This window comes from Schistosoma haematobium, chromosome ZW (genome assembly GCF_000699445.3).
Source record: "Schistosoma haematobium chromosome ZW, whole genome shotgun sequence".
Taxonomy (NCBI): Eukaryota; Metazoa; Platyhelminthes; class Trematoda; order Strigeidida; family Schistosomatidae; genus Schistosoma; species Schistosoma haematobium.
The window spans coordinates 74,219,879-74,245,590 of NC_067195.1; the positions used below are offsets into that span (position 1 = coordinate 74,219,879).

The 25,712-nt window shown below is 31.8% G+C and overlaps 1 protein-coding gene across 1 annotated transcript in view; it reads left to right on the forward strand.

Annotated features, from left to right (window-relative positions):
- RGS3_2 (Regulator of G-protein signaling 3) overlaps window positions 1-25,712 on the forward strand; it is a 74,036-nt gene that overhangs the window by 17,057 nt on the left and 31,267 nt on the right. The window contains exons 2-3 of the mRNA XM_051218865.1: window positions 16,319-16,563; window positions 18,373-18,527. Coding sequence (XP_051072457.1) covers window positions 16,319-16,563; window positions 18,373-18,527 — 400 coding nt within the window. The remainder of the gene's footprint in view (window positions 1-16,318; window positions 16,564-18,372; window positions 18,528-25,712) is intronic.

A 25,712-nucleotide genomic window follows, 5' to 3' on the forward strand; every position in this document is an offset into this window, starting at 1 on the left:
TGATGAAATCTATTGAATAGTTCTGTACTGATAAGATAAACAATAACCATAGCTAATGTATATGAAAGTTGTGTAATGAACTATTAAAATATGTAATATAGTACAAATACATTTATCATTCGTTGATATGAATATCCTGAATACATTTTGGCTGACGTGAAAAACTATCAACTTATTGAATATATATATATGCATGTATTTATAAATGTCCATGTGTGTATGACCTTAATATTTACAGTTTCAATATTTAATATTCACATATACTTTATAAAACTATTAAATAAATTAATGAAAACATTTGAAAGTCATTTCGTACGTCAAGTTGTTGTTTGTGATGGAGTTCTTTTTGTAAGGATTTGTATTTCTTAATTAACTACTAACGCCTGTTACGCCTCATGGAAGAGCATAGGCCGCCTACTAGCTACTCACCATCCAACCCCGTCCTTGGTAATTCTTTCCAGTTGTTATTTCTTAATTGTTAACCTTAAAATCTTCGATTAATTAATTGCTATCGGTAAATGTACATCATAAATCCGCCTGGAGTCCCTCCGGAGGCTACTGCCGGTCCCAAACCCGGACAAAAGAGGAGGGTTGGGCATGGGGTTAGCGACCCCATCCCGTAGAAAATTAAATCGCTAAATAAACGCTAACCAGAAAAAAAGAAGTACATCATGAATGAATTGTCTCCAGATTGAGAATTGTATATAATTTTTGGTAAACTTAAATTAGAGCTAACGGGAAGATTCAGTTTTTTTATCATCAATGGAAAAATATAAAACTCTATGATTGAATTCATACTTGTTTCATAATTTAGTAACTGTTTAAGCTCAGTAACTTAGTGGATAAAGCTCTAGTATTTGAAGTGATTTATTCTGGGTTCGATTCTTAGTGATTACATCAACTCAAGTATGTGGGTATATCCAAGTGGTGAGTTCGATAAAGGAGCAAATACATATCTTTGATTCCATCGATAGTCTCAGTTTAAAGTAGTTTTCTTAGGAAATGAGGGCCACACTGGAATTTCTATAACTTATGGTACACTCAAATAATGACAGAAAGTCCCATGTCTTTTTTGTTAGTTTTCTAATTGATACCCATCAAATAGCAGTGAAAGAACTCAAAATATTCTGTGCAAACAGAATATCTTTTCAGTTTTACGTCTTCTGAACACTAACATCTGCTGATCGAGATCCAGCTAATATGTTTAAAATTTTACTGACCACAAATAAGTAATGATAAGATATTGAGTTAGGAAATGCTACTCTTTAGCTGCATAATTTTTGTAACTGTGAATGTAACTAAACTCGGTTGTTATAGTTCATGTATGAGATTAATGAGAACATTTTCAATGAAATGCAACATTATACTGTGTTATCAGTAATTATGACTGATACCATTATGGAATTACTGCATTTGAAAGCCACTAAAGATAATCTTGAAATTGTAATATCATTAGTTAAGTAATCAATAAAGTTATTAAAGTATTTATATCCTAAATAATGAAGATAAATGGCGTAAAAGAAAAATCTTTCAAAATAAAGAAGGAACGAATTGAGCTCAATTCGTTCCTTTTTTATTTACCAAATGGCAAAATGGGAATTTTCACTTTCAAAATAAACTTAAAAGATGATTAGCGGGATAATTGACACCAGATTAATAACTACTGAAAACTGTTTCTTCAATTTTTTTCGGGATAACTTCAATGATTATCTTGGTAATGTGGTTTCAGTGTTTTATGGAGTGATTGAAACAGTACAATATAAACTGGAAGATTTTATTTCATAAGCTGAGTGGAATTATATCTTTGCCACCAAAAAAACAGCAAAACTTCAGCTATCTTCATTGTTATATAAACAAATTTTCTTAACGATCCCTCAAATCAGGGTACAGTGTTTTCCAATCATTTCTTGTTTTTTAAGTTACATATAACAAGTTATGTTCTCAATTAAATTCTCAATTAAATACCATATGTAAAAGCAAATATTTAGTTTAGGAAAGACAGAATGTCAGATTATAATACTTTTCTTCATTAGTTGGAAATTTGACTATCATTCAAGGTAGTTAGTGTTGATTATCCTAAAGATTTTTCTCACTATACACGGATTATAACGGTAAGTGATGTGGATAAACTGCACTTTTTGATCACTAATATTCTGAACTACTGATCTTGTATAATGAATCTATCAAGTTATTAATAATGAGTATAGAAGTAAAGTTGAGATTAGATGGTGGTTAGAGGTAGTCGACAAGAAACCCTGGACCCGGGTTTCGTGCTACTTGGCACTCGTCAGCAAGGTGTACCTGTAATCTTGAGGGAACTGGTGCTCCCTGGCGGATTCGATCTCGTGTCACTCAGCTTCACAGTCAGTCCTACAGGAGGTCGGTCGCGGCTCGGATAGCTCAGTGGTAACGTCTCTGACTGTGAAGCTGAGTGACACGAGATCGAATCCGCCAGCGAACACCAGTTCCCTCAAGATTACAGGTACACCTTGCTGACGAGTGCCAAGTAGCACGAAACCCGGGTCAAGGGTTTCCTGTCGACTACCTCCAACCACCATCTAATCTCAATATATAGTGCCCGCAGTGTGGAGTCACCTAGACTTGTGGCCACATTGCAACATGATCGATAGCATTCGATCTGCACTAATAAGGACTAGACACGCATGGCAATGATCGCCATCCAGTGATCAATCAATTGTGATAGAAGTAAAGTATTAGGTATTTGTGATAAATTGCTTGACACGGTTATCAATCGCTGCGTGCTAAGATAGTTGTGATATATATTGTTCATACTCAATCACCACCTATCAAGATGTTCTATGAAGATTAACAAAGGATTTAGCTGCAAAAATGTTTGCCAAAACAAGGCAAAAGAATCAATCTACGAAGTCAAGAAATATTGTTATGAGCTTTTTTGAGATTTGTAAACTTTTGAATTGAAGTTAGTAAATAAGTTGCAACTTACGCTTGAATATTTCAGTCAACATGATTCAAAGTTGGATTCATTGGTTTTGTATTATTCTTTACTTGTTATCTTCTAATTTTCATTTTTTTCCTTATATTTGCCTAACTAATGTTTTACTTCTTATTAATGAAATTACCAACTGTTTAACTTGAACAATAACCTACAAGTAGTTTACCTGAATGACAGTTTATAAGTACAATATTAGTTGACCTTAAGGTTTATATTTAAAATTCAAGTTGTTAGCATCTGTTGTTGCCCATGATATTTTTGATGTACTTTAATGTATTTTATCTTTTAAAGGATGTATAAATTCAATGAGTGACAATTTATTAGTTATTTCTATATTAAAAAGTGATTTCTATCCTAAACAGTCCTTACACCGTTATTACTTATAAAAGTATTTCTAAACGATCATAGTGAACTTAAATTTGAATAAGCTGACTACTGAATATTGAACAGAGAAATGTCCCTTTGAACTGTTTGTCATTTTTATTACATAAATGGAAAAGGCGAAAGATCTATCCACCTTCTCGTGACGGGGGTGTTGTTTACGGAATTGAGAGAACGAAAAGCGAATGTCCGGCGCTTTAACCGGATTCCAAACCAATGGTGCACATGGGCCCCAGTATCCTGAGGGAACAAATGGCGTATGAACCAATCGTTGGTCACCGGCTACCATCGGACTGAATCTCCTCACGATGCTCCATTGCTTTGTTGGTCAGACCTTTAGGTCCAAGGCTCGGGGTGTGGCCTCCTAAGAATACCACCTGCTTAGGTGTGGGCACCCGGGCAGTACCCCAGCCCTCACACAAATCGAATGGTTTATGTGGCGCATATGTATTTGGTGCCTCGTACCAATGTTTATGTGTTTGAATAAATAAATAAATAAAACATAAATGGAAAAGTCGAAATGGCATGACAAATGTATTTTTTTTATATCGAATGATATTACCACAGCCAGTAAGAATCAGTGTAGCTTTTTCAACTGTTCTAAATTTTTGATTAGACAGGCATTCGATTATATTCGAAGAGTACTTCAAAAAAATAAGAGAGATAGTTTAGAAAGCTGTTGATAAGGCATTAAATATAAGATTTATCTGAAAATAATATGAGAATATATTATCAGATTATGCTAGATACCATCTGATTCATTGTAAAATTCTTTCAACTACACTATTAGAGAAATATTAACTAGATGATAAATGATACATCTGCGCAAATATGATATTCATATGTTATCTAGTATTACAGTTAGAAATGTTACCATCGATATTAAGACAATGAAGGTAGATATTGAAGGTAATGAGGGTACGAATGCTACAAAAAGTCTTAGTTAACTCAAGATTTTAATTATTGACTTGTTGACGAGTGGCAACTAGCACGAAACACAGATTGTCTAACCTTTAACCACCTAACATTTTAATATAGTGTAAATGATGTCAAGTCACTTTGACTAATGAATACAGTTCAAAAGAACCTATAGAATCTGATCAGTACTAAACAATTAAATAATGATGACATTCGTCACAATCAAGTGTACATTACTATTGAGTTATTCACCTCATGAATAGTTTAATAAAATTTATGAATATGTGTGACTAAAATCATCATGAATAATGATAACATAAGCATTTTAACTATTAAACATAATAGTAACATATTGTTTAGACTTCTATTCTCATATTATTCAATTGTTTTCTTTCTTTTTATCATATATCTAGTATAGTTTCAATGTTTTCTTTCCATAAAACGTTTCTTAATTGGAAATCTTATCAGAACCATGTGATTCAATATACAATAGATATATGCATTATTCTATAACTAAAATCTGGACATTTTGCAAAAACATATGCAATCCTCATTGAACACCATTAACTTTTGATATTAGAAAACATTCGTAACTAAGCATTGTCGATTAATAGTTTTATAATCACTATTAGAGCTTGTAGTGGCTGTGCTTCGATAACTAATCACCATCGTACCGTTACCATATAACCTTCGACAGTGTTTGAAATCAGAAGGCAAAAGAAAACAGCTACTACAGTTTATTTAGCAGATAATTCGGACCACACAGCAGAGAGGCAAAACGAAAGAGCAAGCGAACTACGATTGTAGCAGTAGCTGTAGTAGTAGTAGGTGTAAATGTACATATATATATAGGGAAATGGATGAGTCATCCAATAGATTAAGCAGCTAATAATGAAGCTAGCAGAATGAATATATGCGTAGGCGCTAAACAATGTTCAAGAATACGTATTTCATACAAGTGCAATAATAATAACTGTACAACAAGTTGTTATAGCATGGATGACTTTGTCCATTTAATAGGTTAACAAAAGACTGACTGAGCTAAATGAGAATAAACTCAACTGCACGTGAGTCGCTATAAGCTAATAATTATAATAATGTGATAATTTTACTGTAACGTGCTTTACGGTATATAGTTTAGTGATTAAATCAACTTAGGTATGTGGGTGTATTCAAGTGATGAGTTTAATGAAGGAATAGATACATAACATTGATTCTATCGTTAGTCTCAGTTTAAAGTAGTTTTTTTGGAGGGAAAGAAGGGCCATATCGGAATATTTAATGTTTTAACAGTGAGAGTATAATTTATGGACGACCTTCGAGCGACACTAAAGTGACCTTGAGAGTGTTCATCTGATAATTAAGACCAAATGAGGGTTATAAACCAGTGTGAGGAATTAGAATTATGATTTACGGTTGATGGTTAGAGTTAGGAATTAAATTTCGGGTTTTCATCGCAAACCGGCATCAGCTATAATGCCAAAATTCTATTTAGCCAAATAGATGGGTGAATTTCGCTCCGAAATTCGAGAACTGTTATCTTATACCTGATTAGTTCGTCTATAAATTATGGTCTCGCCAGCATTAAATAAACTCCAAGTATTATCGAAACTTTGATTCATATTATTTGACTGTTAACAATCGTCGAATTGTTAAGTAACAAACTTTTAAATATCTAACAAGTCAGATTAATGATCTTTATACCTTGTTGTTTAACTAATTATTACTAAATTGCCCGGTGAATGTTATGCATTTGATATTTCTCAGTATCGGTTAAATTACAGTTTGTTGTCATTTTTATTCAATGTTTTTAATATGTATTCATTCTCACTTTGAAATTGACTGAATTCAAGAGTCATATGTTTTAAACGAAATTTTGTTAGAATCTTTGGTTTAATTTGACTGACATACACATGCTCTTCAACAATTCAACTGTACAGGGAAAGCAAACAGTTTCTTCATGGGATTTTTTGTTATCAAATGCCTTGTAATGAAGTTTGGAGCTCAAGACTCTTTAGTTGTGGCCAAAATAACGAAGCTTATATGATAACCGTGACTAACAGAATAACCTTTTTGTAACAATCCACATATAAGAGCATCATACTTACTGTATGACCTCGAGAAATTATGTGTTATTTCTGGTTTATTCTGCTATATCCAATTCTAACTGCTGTTAAATAATGACTGAACTATGTTGTAAACCTACATAACCTGAAGAGTGTTTTGGATTTCTTTGTTAATTTTATTTTATTGCGTGCATGAGCACTGAACTATCTGATTTCCGAAACAAAATCTTAATCGGCAAAGTGTATCTTCAAACTCCCTTCGAGACATTATTATTTGTCAATATAACCCTAACCCAGCATGTATATGTATATCTGTTCAGAACGGTATAACTAACTGTAATGTCAATTTTCACACAAACCAGTGACTTAATTAGAACAAGTTAATTGTTTAAAATAAATGTGTCATTTTTTTCTCCAATTGCAACGATCTTCAGTAATTTGCTAACTACTTCACACAACTGATGATATCATACCAAAGAATGAGGCTGATCAAAGCACCAGGGGTGATTCTGACAAGGAATCATTCTCAATACCAACACGTTTAACTTAACGACAGATTATCAATGTAGGTTTATTTGCAGATTATTGGATTTTCGTAGATTTTTAACGCCTGAACTGTTTTAGCTAGACCATTAATGCAAACTGGAAATCACTGAACAGATGTTCCGTCCTTGTACGAAACTACTAAGCAGAGTGCATCCTCGAATCTGTTACAGGGAATCGAACCCAGAACATTCAGTTTGCAGTGTAAATGTATAACGTTCAAACCACTGAGACATTTGAGCGTTCATACGCAAAATCGGATACCCCAGGTTCGATTCCTTGTGAGGGTCGTGGGTGTGCACTGATGAAGAGTTCCATATTAAGATGAAAAATCTGTTTAGTGCGTTCCAGTCTTTATAGACATATAACACATGATGACCTCTAATTGTTTTCTAAAAATAAGTATACTGTCAATCCAATACTATTTATTGAAGTTCCGTTAGAGAAGTGGGCTTCCAAACTACGTAGTAGTTACAAATCAAATGGTTGAACTACACGATGTTTGATTTCATCACAATCTACATGTATATAACATTAAACAAATTCAATATCAAATAATAGTAGAAGAATTGTAGAAAAAATTGTAGAATGTCAGTTTCTTGTACCTTTCTTTCACAAAATCTAAAATAACTGTTCAATATCAGTCGATTGTTTTTCCTGAGTCGTTAATATTTATCTTACTGGTAAGAACCGACTTTTAAAAATAAACCTGGAGTTGCTGGACGGCTGTTTCATATTATTGTGGGACTCCTCAGCAGTGCGCATCCACGATCCAGCTAGCGGGATTCCAACCCAGAGCCTTCAGTCTCGCGCGCGGGCGCTTAACATCTAGACCACTGAGCCGGCTGGCATCCAACGGTGTCAATCTCTAATCTCAACCAATCGACGAAATCGCGCGACCATCTTCCATTGTACTGAAGTAGATACCTGTCTCTACCCGACACGGATTCGCGTGTGATACTGAAGGCCCTGGGTTCGAATCCCGCTAGCTGGATCGTGGATGTGCACTGCTGAGGAGTCCCACAATAAGATGAAACGGCTGTCCAGCACCTCCAGGTTTTCAATGGTGGTCTAACATCATTCAGTTCATGATCTCAATCAAAAACTTAGTAATCTTCACAACCCTATACTGATCATTTTAAAAAGACGAGGAGATATAACAATTTATGTTTCTATCAGTGAAAATCATGACAACAAAGATATCTTTTATAAATTAAAATCCTAACAAGATAGAAAAAGTGAAATACAGAAACTAATGTATTTTTCTACACTCCCTTCTCTCAAATCTCTCTCGTTTTTTTTACTTGCCTACGTCATCCATATTAGTTTTGTCTTATTTATTCTTTATCACTATCTTGTTCCTCTTACCTATGTTCTTAAGTTCGATTAGCTTTAATGGAAGAGTAATATTATACTGTATTATTGTTATCTTTTATTATTATTATTATTATTATTATTATTATTATTATTATTATTATTATTATTATTATTATTATTATTATTATTATTATTATTATTATTATTATTATTATTATTATTATTATTATTATTATTATTATTATTATTATTATTATTATTATTATTATTATTATTATTATTATTATTATTATTATTATTATTATTATTATTATTATTATTATTATTATTATTATTATTATTATTATTATTATTATTATTATTATTATTATTATTATTATTATTATTATTATTATTATTATTATTATTATTATTATTATTATTATTATTATTATTATTATTATTATTATTATTATTATTATTATTATTATTATTATTATTATTATTATTATTATTATTATTATTATTATTATTATTATTATTATTATTATTATTATTATTATTATTATTATTATTATTATTATTATTATTATTATTATTATTATTATTATTATTATTATTATTATTATTATTACTACTGATAAGATTCTAAAAGTTATATGGAAAAAATGAAATTGATAACAAATAATTTCAAATTTATCTATACTAGTGGGGAAGGCTTGGATAAGAAGGGGAAATATGATTAAACTATTCAAACTATATTCTTTATGTTAAAAAGAAAACAATTCCCTCATCTCCCTCTTTCAAAAAAAAAGAAATAGTTAAAATGAAATTATAAATAGATTTTCTCTTGTGTTTTTTTATATCGATATTTAAATCAGTAACAAGGAATAAGTGTTTTGTAAGTAAAATAGTGTATACAGGAAATATATATATATAGTTTCCGTAAATGAACATGTCCGTAAAAATAAATGTAAAGAAAGAATTCAACTATTTTCACTTTCTTTCCGACATTCATAAAGCTTCATTTTGATTGAAGAAATTATTAATATTGAGCGAAAAAAAGAACTAAGTTTCACTTTAATCAATTTGTCTTAGCTCATTTACATTTAAGTTGTCTATTGATGAAATTGAAAGATAGTTTGATCATATTATACAAAATCACTGCAGTTTGAAATGTACAAGTGGATGTTGACTCAAGCTTAGCATTCACCGGGACATTTTAATGATTTGTGTTCAACTTCCAGAAGGGTTGTTGATAAACACTGCTAAGGAGTCCCTTATTAGAACAAAGGACTTTTTCAATGGCTCAAAGTTTTCAGTGTTTGTCTATTTAAAACCAAACCGCGTTATAAGCAATAAGCTGCACACACTTTTTTAATTAACACAAGTCATCTGATTTGTAAAACAAGTTAGAAAACAGAATATTGACTGTGATATAAGTTAGACCTTATCAACAATGTCGGTTTTTAATTCGCAATTATCCTTGTACCCTGATCAGGAAACATTAGAATTAGCATGAAATCTCGATCAATGAATTCCTGTCTATGGCTTATCATGGTTCACCACGATACTGAGTCATTTGGTTCATTTTGAGACCCAATCTCCTTTAAGTACTGGACAACAAGGCAATGACTATTGATTAGAGATCAATTGATTTGTAAAATCTATTTTACTTTTTTTAAACTATGATATAACCTTAGTAATTGCCAACGGCATGGAGTAATGATCGCACAAAATGGCAAGTCAAACTGAACTCAGAAATCTAAATCTCTAAATACATTACAAATAGTTTAAAGCTTAAACTTTTATCTTTACACCTAAAGGTCCTAGGTTCGACTCTCTTGTGTAATCGTAGATCCATATTCCTAAGTCCTTTATAATGATGGAGTAACTGTTCAGTGATTGGTTAACTAAGATCTATTCGTGATTTTAAACGATATATTCAACAATCTTCTATAATAAGAATGTTTACATTTCATTTTTGTTAATTTCAAAAAGAATATTGAACATGTAATAACTCCCTTACAATACATATAAAGGATTCAACACATGATAAACGTTACCAATGATTTATTAACATTAGTTAAACAATAAATTATTTATTTACTGCATAGACAATGTATCGGTAGTTCGGTTTTGTATCAACTACACATATACTGAATTTCTACACTTACCTACAATCATTTGTTGATTGGATTTCTATTCTTGTTTCAATAAGAAAACATCTGTAACCTTTTCATATTTAAAACAACTGGCATTTTATTGATTATATAATAAACAGGTAAAAAGAAAGTAATAGTCATAGATCATAAGAAAGATTGCATGATTTCAAATGTATAATAGTAAGAAGAAAAATCAGTTACAAGTAATAATAATTTATTTCATTCTGCTATTATATATTTTTCATATATATTGTTCCTTTTATCATTTTGAAAGGAGCAAGAACAAAGATTCTAGCAGTCCCGTTTCATTGAATAGTAGTGGTATATCGTTTGCGCTAGGCACTAAAACATTGATTTCTGACCTATACTACGTCCATCATGTCTCTTAACAAAGTTGGATTAGAGTCAAGCTAAACAGGGTCTTCTTTTCCTGATAATTCTGCCAAGCCCGTTCTCTAAGCTGTGGTTTTGTTAGATACTAGGTAGAGACAATAGGAATCTCGTTAATAAATTTATGCGCGTCAATAGTTAAATGACAAGGCATTTGACTAATGTAATTAGATTCAATACGTCGATTTTACAATATTAATATTCCGTTTATTTATTAAACAAAATTCAGTTATTGTAATGAAAGAAGGGGATATGAAAGAGGTGTTTTATGATAGTGAAAACTAATCAGTTGACAGAAATAAAGTACCTACTGCATACAAGGAAATTTCTTATCATAATTCCTGATTAATTAATGCCTCTCAAACTACATAGAAATATCTTAATATCGCTCTTAAGTTCTCACTGGTTCCTCTCATTCTCACTTGGTACAAGATAGTGATGTAGACCATCTTGAACTAATCACCATAAACAAAGAAAAATATAGGATTAATATTACTGAACTGGTTTCAAAATCTGGTATGAAAATCTGTTTCACACAATTTAAACATAACTCTGAAATGTGTTCTACTGATTAAAATAAATCACTGAGAAATAATAGTAATTATTATTATTATCATTATTAAGGCTTTATTCAATATTACTTGTTGAAATATCTAGAATAAAGGAACAAATAGCCCAGATATTCAAGCAGACCGCCAGCTATTGTTGAGTCGGCTTTCCGAAAACTGCAACGGAGCCTCCGGAGGCCCTAAAGGAGCCGAATAGTCCTGGCCAGTCAGAGCATGATGGAGCTTCTAGAATATCAACGTGGCGTGTTACTATTGGTCAGTAGCATATTATGTCTTAAAGCGGATCGGCCAAAAATATGATGTCGATTTAGCAAATGTTAACATCTATAAATACCCGTGTTTTTCTGTACAAAAATGAACCTTTGGAGTAAAGTGTTTTTCGCATATTTTGCGCCTTTTCTCTCGAGTTCAGGTGGCTGCGTAGTTCTAGCTTGCGGGTTACCAGAATAGCTTAGGAACCCGATAAAGCGTTCAATTTAACAAGACTTATCTGCTATAAGCCGTAATAATACATAACCAGATTGAGGCCATTGTTTGATCACTGACATTTTGCTTCTAACAGATCCGACCTAGTTTACTGACAAAATAATAATCAATCTAACAGAACTAATCATATGTATGGAGCCTAAACTTTTATTTGACACGAACAAAATGGACAATATATTAAACAACAAACATTCTCACAAAATCGAAACCTGAAGTTTTACTATGCTTTTTTTGGAAGGTGTTTTAAGTCTGTTCTGTTTATTACCAAATACCTTGCAGTTAATTATCCTTAAACCATGATAATGATGTAGAACAAATCATTGACAGGTATTTTAATAACTTTATTTTGAGAGAAATTAATAGTGGTACTCGTTTACTGAATTTACCTTGGATTTATCTATACCTATCAGTGGTTGATTATTTACTATGTTGTCTACAAGAAGACTATTTCATTCAATATATATTTTCTAATGTTTATTTAACTAGTGATTAAAGCATTCAATATGATGTTAATACTTTCATCGCAGTCGACTAATTTCATAGTAGATTATCCTCTGGAAATGAAAAGATGGGGATAGACGAATATTACCTTCTAGTACATCTTAGACACCGATGAGTAATAACGTAAACAAACGAAGTATTAAACAAACAACATAGATGACGTTATATAACTTGACTAGATACACTGTATTAAGATGATTAAAATATTAGAATTGGTTTTCTAGTATTTCCAAGATGTTGATTGATATGTTAACTGATAAAAGAAGTCTCAGAATGATTAGGTCAAATTTAGACTTCATAATATAACACCAAATTTAATGAAAAATTAAAGATGATTACAGAATCAACTAGAGAATATTTTAAGGTAATCAGTTTTCTAGATGAATATGCGTAAATCAATAAGCATAATAATAATAAACGACATTAGGAAAATTAAGTAATAAAACAGACATATACAAAACACTTTGAATACATATTAATACTAAATGGAATTCTCCGTTGGCTGTCAGTCTATCATTCAATCGAAATGGTCGGTGGCCTTAATGTGATGTAAGGTCATATTAGGCGTCGTTCTTATTCCCTAATTTTCTTAAACGAAATTACTAGATACGAAAAATATTTGATGAAAAGTGTGTAAAACCCTGTCTATACAGTGTAACATTACATTTTAAAAATATACTGGATATTAAACTACAATGGTTTGCAATATGTTGTTTAGTTTTTGAAAAGTTCCTTATAACTAAATCATTTTCTATAATTTTATAGTTGAATTCATGAGTCAATAGAAGTTAGACCATCATGGAAAACCTAGAAACGCTGCACGGTCGTTTCATCCTAGTATGGGACTCCTCAGCAGTACGCATCCACAACCCAACCTCGGAATAATTCGAACCCAGGACTTATCGGTCTCACGGCGAATGCTTAACCACTAAGGCGATTTCCATCGGTGTTAATGTCTAACTTCAACCAAATCCAAACCATTCTATAAGATGACGAAAACTAAATTCATCTAATTCACTAGGCTATTTATAGAATGTTAGTCACAAAAACAGTATGAAAACAATAAATAGATTATTTCAATTCATTTCATAAGGTCAATATATAGAAGAGTATACCTACAAAATTACTTACCACTTATACTCATAAGTTAAAATGTTTTTGAGTATAACTTATATATAGACAATCATATTGAAAGATCAAATATTTGATCTTATCTATCAGGGATTTTTTTCGTGAAATTAAGTTTAATAAAAACAAATCAGAAAGTGTTAATGCTTTAAATATATTATTCTTTATTTTCCTGTTTTATCTTTGGAATATCTTATGAAAAAAGAAAAAGAAATGTTTGATTTCTACTCAATCGTTTATTGTTGTTTCCATGTGACATGATCATAGCATTTTTTGTGATAGATTAGATCGTATTACTGTTAGTGAAGGAAATAAGTAATCATACAAGGACTCACAAAAAGGAAACATTCATTGGTGCATTCAAATATACATAAATATCTGTATGTTGTATGTATTTATGTATGTATGTATGTATGCATATGACAACACATAGAAGCAAAAAAAAACACGACTTGATGAGCATTCAAATAATAAATAAAAACAAGAACGAATAAAATAAACCTCCCCATTCTCTTCTTTTTCCCGTTTTAATTTTTCTCATTTTTTATGACATCTACGTTGTTGTTTGTATGCTGTTGTCGTCAAGCAAATAGAAAAATACAAAGACATAACTTATTCAATGTTACAGGAACAAAATTTTTGATATGCTTATCGAATAAAGAAAAATACTGATTTATATTTTAAAATCAATAATAGACAATTATTTGGGTGTTTCTTTTTCGAAGAATTAAAGTTTGTTTTTCTTTTCTTTTTTTTTGTTGTTGTTGTTATTGTTGACACATTGGGGGTATTTCAATTGTTCATTGAATGGTTGAATAGAAGTAAAATTTCCAAATGGTAAAATATGTATACTTGTTGTTCAATCTTGATGATTAATCAAAGATGAATTACTAAGGAAACTGTATGTTATCGACTATTGCTTTGTAAATTTGTGATTGGTTACATTAAACAATGAATTAAGTCTACATTTTGAAAAAAACAAACATATTTAATTACGAAACTATGGACAATCTCAAAAATGTCATGTATATATTTGTTAGTCACATCATTAGTTATACCTTATTCAAAGAGATTCACCAGTTAGTCATTGATAGGAAACAAGATTAATGATTTTAAATTTGTTATAACTTATGCCCTGTGTCCTTATTAACGTAATGATATTGCCAATTAGAGAACAGTGAATTATCGATCGGACCAATGACGTGTAAAACCTGTATGAGCAGTCTAGAGTTATTATTGGTCCTGCTTCCCACCTAGCCCAACCAGTTAAGTCCAGACCATCAATTTCAGCCTCTACAATATGAATCATTATATTTCAAACATACTGAGTTTATATACCAATCAAACACACCACATCGTACCATAAAATAGGAAACAAAATTTATACGAGATTCAACCGAATGTGGCTGTGAATGTGGGAGGTAGTAATTGGTAGACAGCGCATAACTCAAGAATGGTAAATCGTATAATAAATGATCATTATTTTTTAATATTGTCTTCAAGACTATTGACTACTAATTTCTATCTAATACTTGGGGACTTTTTTAATAATTTTTTTTTCAAAACTATGTTAAATGATAGAACACTTGGCTATCTTATCACAAATCATACTGTGTTAAAATTAAATATAAATACGATTATACAGCTTAAATGATTGACATCGTCGAGAAGAAAATTTTCACCAGTGATCAATCTTTAGTTCGTTGAATAACTCAGAGCTTTCTTTGATTGTTTGAAAAATGAATTAATTTGATAAATCAAAATTGGTATCAAAATAGTCCTACATTTGCTTTATGGTTGAGTTCAACTTTTATATGTCACTATCTGCTATTTTTCTTGCCTTCTTCTTCTTCTTCTTCCTGTTCTTTGAATATCAACCAGTTGATATCGGTGATAACAAAAAGTTATTAGGAATCTTTTTTTGAATTGTTTATTTGAAGAAGCTTTTAAATAAAATAAGTGACCAATCGTTCATACTTTAGAACATCATTTATAGTTAATCTGATTAGTGTAGTATGCTTTTTTCTACATAGAACAGTAGTAATGTAAATTTCATGATTGATAATTTCATGCCAACTGATTGATTTTATCGAGAGGATAACTTACGTATGCTACTTACAGAAACTATCAATTATTTGTTTTATTATTGAACTGTAAACATTGGTAAATTTCTAAAATGTATTCACTCAACAACAGATTGGAACTATCATTGTAAACTACTGATATGGATGAGTTTGTTCATTCATGAAAAATCAACAAATGAATAAATAAAATGTGAAATTAATTAAAGGTTATTATAGAGTTATATACAGAAGGAACGACTTTATTTTCCTATAAACTTCAACTTTGCACCAATTGGTTGTTACCATGTAGGTGGTTAGTTGGATTTTTATGAATAACATTACCAACTGATCTTAGTTCAATATTTATTTGAAATTAAGATCAACTAGGTAATTAATTTTTTTGTATAATTGGATTCCTCAGCAGTGCGCTTCCATGATAGCACCGGGGTCCGGACCTAGTGTCTTTAAGTATTGCGACGAGTCCGTAACATTTAGACCACTGAACTGGCATATAGATGGCTTACATGTTTACATTTAATCAATTCACAATATTGTACAACCATTTACTGATTCTATTCGTGGGTGGCTGCCAGCACGTTTATCTGACACTGCAGGTTAATTTTGTGGAAATGTCTCATTAGATGATGTGATCAAAGATGATAAGATGTCAAAGAATGGATGAAATGGTTGTTTCACGTTCAATTTTTAACTAAAGATCCGGTGAAACCCTTTTTCACATCTTATCTTTGTGTTTGGTTTCTGTAACGTTTTAAAACCTTTGCAAAATGAACTAAATAAGGACTCAATATTCAAGTTACTTTTATTTATTTTTTTAAAGGAATTTGTTGGTCAGCTACAACGAGCTAATAAATATGAAGGAACACCAAGAGAATCTATACATGAATCATTAGAACGACTACCTATGTTTGATAATGAGTCAAAAAAATCAACATCATCTCAACAATATCGAAATGAAAAATCAGATGGATTATCAAGAAATTCATTTTCACCATCTGATTTCATGTCAACTTCACCAAGACATAGTACTGCAATCGGTAGTATTGGTGGAAAAAAGAATAAAATGTACGTTGTCTTATCCAAGTGATTTTATTCTAATTTGTTTTTATTTCTTATTGAAGCAACTACTTTTCATTGTTGTTAAATGTTTACAAAAGCATTAAAGAACAATACTAATATGCATTTGTTCACTTTCAACATGTTTTTCATATCCCGTTTAACTAACATTGCAGTTTGAGACTTAATTGTTTTTTTAGTAATTAATAGTAGTGGTTGATGATATTTTTGGAAACTGGTTTGTAAATTTAAAATTGAAGCTATACTTTTTTTAAGATGATGTAACTGTCCAGGAGTTTGACTTGGCCGTAATATACACAATTCTTAATGTTTGACCTAAATTGGGAAGACTAAGAAAGCGAATGAAGCTTTATTCCAAATACTAAATGATTAGTTACTTAAATCAAGTGTATGTTTATATACAAAATGCCATAGTGACCTAGACAAATGCATGCAAATGATAACCTTAATTGCTTGAGTATTTCGTTTACTCACAATAACCAAGTTGTACTTTGATTTCTCAGTTCAGTGTAGCCATAGGAAAGTGTATGTTCTGTCTGGAATAGACAGTGGTAAATGTGTCGTTTACTTTCGTGGATTATTTGAAGTTAAACATTAACACCGTTGGATGCCGGCTCAGTGGTCTAGGGGATAAGCACTAGCGCGCGAGACTGATAGGTCATGGGTTCGAGTCCCGCGCACTACTGAGGAGTCCCACAGTATGACGAAATAGCCGTCCATTGCTTCTAGATTTTCCATGGTGGTCTAGTTTCAATTGACTCATGATCTTAAGTATTGAAACTAAATATAATTACCGTTTAAGTTCTTATTGATTGAAATAAATGTTAACTTTGTTTTCAGTCTAACTGAATATTACGAATAACTATTGATATGATATGTTATAACTGAAATCTGGGAAATTCCAGGTCATAAACAGATGCATTAAACACAGACCATATTGTAAATTAAAATTCTAATCACTGGAATTCTATTTGACTAAAAATAAACTTCACAATAATTTAAAATCGACATTCAATTAAGTGCTATGTTGCCAGTTGATATGAGCTGTTAGATGACCATCTCATTTTTTCTATTTTAGTAATCAAACATATTTATCATTCAATATCGAGTGTAAACATGCGGAGTGTGTTGAAGTTATTGGTCACTTCTGAAGTGTAAATTTATATCATCTACTTCAGCATAGCCGAGTATAAGGTCTTTACTGAGGACCAGATTGATGGACATCAGTCACTAGATCATAATCTAAATAGATTTTATGTGAAATATTCATTTGTTTAAGATGGTATACTTCATCATCAATAGAAGTACCAAAAGAATCAATGAAAGAATCAAACTACAGATGTTCAAATGAATTAAACAGATAATATATAATAAGGAATGTTTTATGGAATAATAATGAAGTCATACAAAACCTAAAGAACTGTAAACACTGGATACATCATTAATACGACTCATTTTAAGTTATCTCAGTAATCAATATCATTAAGCGGATCTTAACCAAATAGTTTAGACCTAACCCATCTAATGAATTAATACACTAATCCCACGTTATGGTTTAATCATATGTAGCTTTGTCTTACGTCATTTTGAATATTTTATATTACGATACTTAATGCACATGTATGAAGCAAATCATTAATAGTACCATACTCAGTGGAGGTTTTCGGTGACCAGCTACATTTTTAAAAGTTCTTAGTTTACATTTATCGTAAAAGCATTTTATTTCGTTGTTTGTAGATTTTTATTCTCTAAAGTATCCTTTTCTTGAATGCAAGTCTTACTTACTCTGTTTTCCAGAGGCTTTCAATTCTTTCGACCTAAAACTTCTATACAACCTGGTGCGAAATTAGTACAAGTAAAAGAACTTAAACGTATGATTCGTGCAGGTAAACCAAGTTATGAGCAAATACATAATTGGGGGCATTCGTTTGAAGCTTTACTAAATGATAAATGTAAGTAATGATATTATTTGTAAATAGAATTATCATGATTTTGATGGCGTTTTGTTCTCTGAGCTGGATGGTTTGCTCTTGGAGCTTTCATCATTCTTTTGAACGACATCATCAGAACCAATCAACATGGAGGTGTACAGGACAAGCTACGAAACACATATGAAGAAATTCGAACGCCTCACTTCTATCTGAAGTTTGTGCTGATGATGTCGTTCAGAAGAATGATGAAAGCTCCACGACTAAACCATCCAGGTCAGAGAACAAAACTCTGTCAAAATCATTCACCTGAGCTACAAATCTTCGCCACCATCTCAGAATAACCATGGTTTTGTAATAAATGTATGTTTAAGGCAATTTATGTTTTGAAATTGTAAGCTTATGTTTCGTTTTATTTTGAAATTGTATTCCAAGGATTGTTAGTGTACTCATTGAAACTCAAATGTAGCTTGAATTATTTCAAACACCAGTACACTACTCAGTACATATTATTTACAATGTTTGAAATAAGTGCTATCTTTGATTTATTTAGACCTTACATGTATTACTGAATATATTTAAGGTATTTTAATAAACTATTATTTAAAATGTACTAAAATAAATCCAAACAGATAGGACGAAACGGTCCTCCAATGTTTCCAGGTTTTCCATAGTAATCTAGCATCAATCGAATCATGATTTCAACCCAATAAATATACTAACCTATTATTAGTGAATTTATATCATGAATGATTCAAAATAATGAAGTAATCACTCTTGAAGTTTAAAATGATGACATCACTAGAATTAAGCACATAGTTTCTAATAAAATATGTCCTATTCGACTTCGTAATATTATTTCATTTCATCAATTAACACCAATCAGTCAATATTTAGTGATATGTTGAATTGAAAACCTGTATTGTCAACTAATTTAGTAGAATAACATTTATTGCCAGGTTCCACCATGATTTATCTTCGACATTTAATTATTTTATACTAAATTGATTTCACAGATCGAAATCATGAGTCAATTGAATCTAGACCAACATGGAAAATCTGGAAGCACTGGACGGCCGTTTCGTCCTACTGTGGGACTCCTCAGCAATGCACATCCACGATCCCGCACCCTCCCCTGAGACTCCAACCCAGGACCTATCAGTCTCGTGCCAGGCGCTTAACCAACTAGACCACTGAGCCGGCATCCAATGGTGTTAATGTCTAACCTCAACCAATCCACAAAATTGCGCGACCATCTTCCATTGTACTGAGGTAGATACCTGTTTCTACCCGACATGGATCAGCTCCACTGGTCACGGTGCGAGACTGATAGGTCCTGGGTAGGAATCTGGGGGTGCGGGATCGTGAATGCGCACTGCTGAGGAGTCCCATACTAGGACGAGTTGGCTGTCCAGTGCTTCCAGGTTTTCTATGGTGGTCTAGCTTCAATTGACTCATAATTTCAATCAATGAAATTTCTAAAATCTCCACAAACCGCTTCTGATAAAGTAATTTCTTTCATAATTCTTTTCTTGGAGATTCAATAGATTTCAATGACCTAAACACCTTAAAATCAATTTTATATACTTAGTTACAACTATTTTCCCTCCTGTAATCAGGTTATCAACATCCTTTTATTAACAAATAGATTATAAGTAAACATTTTTAAACTGGTCAAAATAGATAATATGACTACATTTGTTTGAGTTGATGGTATGCTATAGAAATATTCATTCTACTACTGCTTTACTACTACTACTACTACTACTACTACTACTACTACTACTACTACTACTACTACTACTACTACTACTACTACTACTACTACTACTACTACTACTACTACTACTACTACTACTACTACTACTACTACTACTACTACTACTACTACTACTACTACTACTACTACTACTACTACTACTACTACTACTACTACTACTACTACTACTACTACTACTACTACTACTACTACTACTACTACTACTACTACTACTACTACTACTACTACTACTACTACTACTACTACTACTACTACTACTACTACTACTACTACTACTACTACTACTACTACTACTACTACTACTACTACTACTACTACTACTACTACTACTACTACTACTACTACTACTACTACTACTACTACTACTACTACTACTACTACTACTACTACTACTACTACTACTACTACTACTACTACTACTACTACTACTACTACTACTACTACTACTACTACTACTACTACTACTACTACTACTACTACTACTACTACTACTACTACTACTACTACTACTACTACTACTACTACTACTACTACTACTACTACTACTACTACTACTACTACTACTACTACTACTACTACTACTACTACTACTACTACTACTACTACTACTACTACTACTACTACTACTACTACTACTACTACTACTACTACTACTACTACTACTACTACTACTACTACTACTACTACTACTACTACTACTACTACTACTACTACTACTACTACTACTACTACTACTACTACTACTACTACTACTACTACTACTACTACTACTACTACTACTACTACTACTACTACTACTACTACTACTACTACTACTACTACTACTACTACTACTACTACTACTACTACTACTACTACTACTACTACTACTACTACTACTACTACTACTACTACTACTACTACTACTACTACTACTACTACTACTACTACTACTACTACTACTACTACTACTACTACTACTACTACTACTACTACTACTACTACTACTACTACTACTACTACTACTACTACTACTACTACTACTACTACTACTACTACTACTACTACTACTACTACTACTACTACTACTACTACTACTACTACTACTACTACTACTACTACTACTACTACTACTACTACTACTACTACTACTACTACTACTACTACTACTACTACTACTACTACTACTACTACTACTACTACTACTACTACTACTACTACTACTACTACTACTACTACTACTACTACTACTACTACTACTACTACTACTACTACTACTACTACTACTACTACTACTACTACTACTACTACTACTACTACTACTACTACTACTACTACTACTACTACTACTACTACTACTACTACTACTACTACTACTACTACTACTACTACTACTACTACTACTACTACTACTACTACTACTACTACTACTACTACTACTACTACTACTACTACTACTACTACTACTACTACTACTACTACTACTACTACTACTACTACTACTACTACTACTACTACTACTACTACTACTACTACTACTACTACTACTACTACTACTACTACTACTACTACTACTACTACTACTACTACTACTACTACTACTACTACTACTACTACTACTACTACTACTACTACTACTACTACTACTACTACTACTACTACTACTACTACTACTACTACTACTACTACTACTACTACTACTACTACTACTACTACTACTACTACTACTACTACTACTACTACTACTACTACTACTACTACTACTACTACTACTACTACTACTACTACTACTACTACTACTACTACTACTACTACTACTACTACTACTACTACTACTACTACTACTACTACTACTACTACTACTACTACTACTACTACTACTACTACTACTACTACTACTACTACTACTACTACTACTACTACTACTACTACTACTACTACTACTACTACTACTACTACTACTACTACTACTACTACTACTACTACTACTACTACTACTACTACTACTACTACTACTACTACTACTACTACTACTACTACTACTACTACTACTACTACTACTACTACTACTACTACTACTACTACTACTACTACTACTACTACTACTACTACTACTACTACTACTACTACTACTACTACTACTACTACTACTACTACTACTACTACTACTACTACTACTACTACTACTACTACTACTACTACTACTACTACTACTACTACTACTACTACTACTACTACTACTACTACTACTACTACTACTACTACTACTACTACTACTACTACTACTACTACTACTACTACTACTACTACTACTACTACTACTACTACTACTACTACTACTACTACTACTACTACTACTACTACTACTACTACTACTACTACTACTACTACTACTACTACTACTACTACTACTACTACTACTACTACTACTACTACTACTACTACTACTACTACTACTACTACTACTACTACTACTACTACTACTACTACTACTACTACTACTACTACTACTACTACTACTACTACTACTACTACTACTACTACTACTACTACTACTACTACTACTACTACTACTACTACTACTACTACTACTACTACTACTACTACTACTACTACTACTACTACTACTACTACTACTACTACTACTACTACTACTACTACTACTACTACTACTACTACTACTACTACTACTACTACTACTACTACTACTACTACTACTACTACTACTACTACTACTACTACTACTACTACTACTACTACTACTACTACTACTACTACTACTACTACTACTACTACTACTACTACTACTACTACTACTACTACTACTACTACTACTACTACTACTACTACTACTACTACTACTACTACTACTACTACTACTACTACTACTACTACTACTACTACTACTACTACTACTACTACTACTACTACTACTACTACTACTACTACTACTACTACTACTACTACTACTACTACTACTACTACTACTACTACTACTACTACTACTACTACTACTACTACTACTACTACTACTACTACTACTACTACTACTACTACTACTACTACTACTACTACTACTACTACTACTACTACTACTACTACTACTACTACTACTACTACTACTACTACTACTACTACTACTACTACTACTACTACTACTACTACTACTACTACTACTACTACTACTACTACTACTACTACTACTACTACTACTACTACTACTACTACTACTACTACTACTACTACTACTACTACTACTACTACTACTACTACTACTACTACTACTACTACTACTACTACTACTACTACTACTACTACTACTACTACTACTACTACTACTACTACTACTACTACTACTACTACTACTACTACTACTACTACTACTACTACTACTACTACTACTACTACTACTACTACTACTACTACTACTACTACTACTACTACTACTACTACTACTACTACTACTACTACTACTACTACTACTACTACTACTACTACTACTACTACTACTACTACTACTACTACTACTACTACTACTACTACTACTACTACTACTACTACTACTACTACTACTACTACTACTACTACTACTACTACTACTACTACTACTACTACTACTACTACTACTACTACTACTACTACTACTACTACTACTACTACTACTACTACTACTACTACTACTACTACTACTACTACTACTACTACTACTACTACTACTACTACTACTACTACTACTACTACTACTACTACTACTACTACTACTACTACTACTACTACTACTACTACTACTACTACTACTACTACTACTACTACTACTACTACTACTACTACTACTACATTACTACTACTACTACTACTACTACTACTACTACTACTACTACTACTACTACTACTACTACTACTACTACTACTACTACTACTACTACTACTACTACTACTACTACTACTACTACTACTACTACTACTACTACTACTACTACTACTACTACTACTACTACTACTACTACTACTACTACTACTACTACTACTACTACTACTACTACTACTACTACTACTACTACTACTACTACTACTACTACTACTACTACTACTACTACTACTACTACTACTACTACTACTACTACTACTACTACTACTACTACTACTACTACTACTACTACTACTACTACTACTACTACTACTACTACTACTACTACTACTACTACTACTACTACTACTACTACTACTACTACTACTACTACTACTACTACTACTACTACTACTACTACTACTACTACTACTACTACTACTACTACTACTACTACTACTACTACTACTACTACTACTACTACTACTACTACTACTACTACTACTACTACTACTACTACTACTACTACTACTACTACTACTACTACTACTACTACTACTACTACTACTACTACTATACTACTACTACTACTACTACTACTACTACTACTACTACTACTACTACTACTACTACTACTACTACTACTACTACTACTACTACTACTACTACTACTACTACTACTACTACTACTACTACTACTACTACTACTACTACTACTACTACTACTACTACTACTACTACTACTACTACTACTACTACTACTACTACTACTACTACTACTACTACTACTACTACTACTACTACTACTACTACTACTACTACTACTACTACTACTACTACTACTACTACTACTACTACTACTACTACTACTACTACTACTACTACTACTACTACTACTACTACTACTACTACTACTACTACTACTACTACTACTACTACTACTACTACTACTACTACTACTACTACTACTACTACTACTACTACTACTACTACTACTACTACTACTACTACTACTACTACTACTACTACTACTACTACTACTACTACTACTACTACTACTACTACTACTACTACTACTACTACTACTACTACTACTACTACTACTACTACTACTACTACTACTACTACTACTACTACTACTACTACTACTACTACTACTACTACTACTACTACTACTACTACTACTACTACTACTACTACTACTACTACTACTACTACTACTACTACTACTACTACTACTACTACTACTACTACTACTACTACTACTACTACTACTACTACTACTACTACTACTACTACTACTACTACTACTACTACTACTACTACTACTACTACTACTACTACTACTACTACTACTACTACTACTACTACTACTACTACTACTACTACTACTACTACTACTACTACTACTACTACTACTACTACTACTACTACTACTACTACTACTACTACTACTACTACTACTACTACTACTACTACTACTACTACTACTACTACTACTACTACTACTACTACTACTACTACTACTACTACTACTACTACTACTACTACTACTACTACTACTACTACTACTACTACTACTACTACTACTACTACTACTACT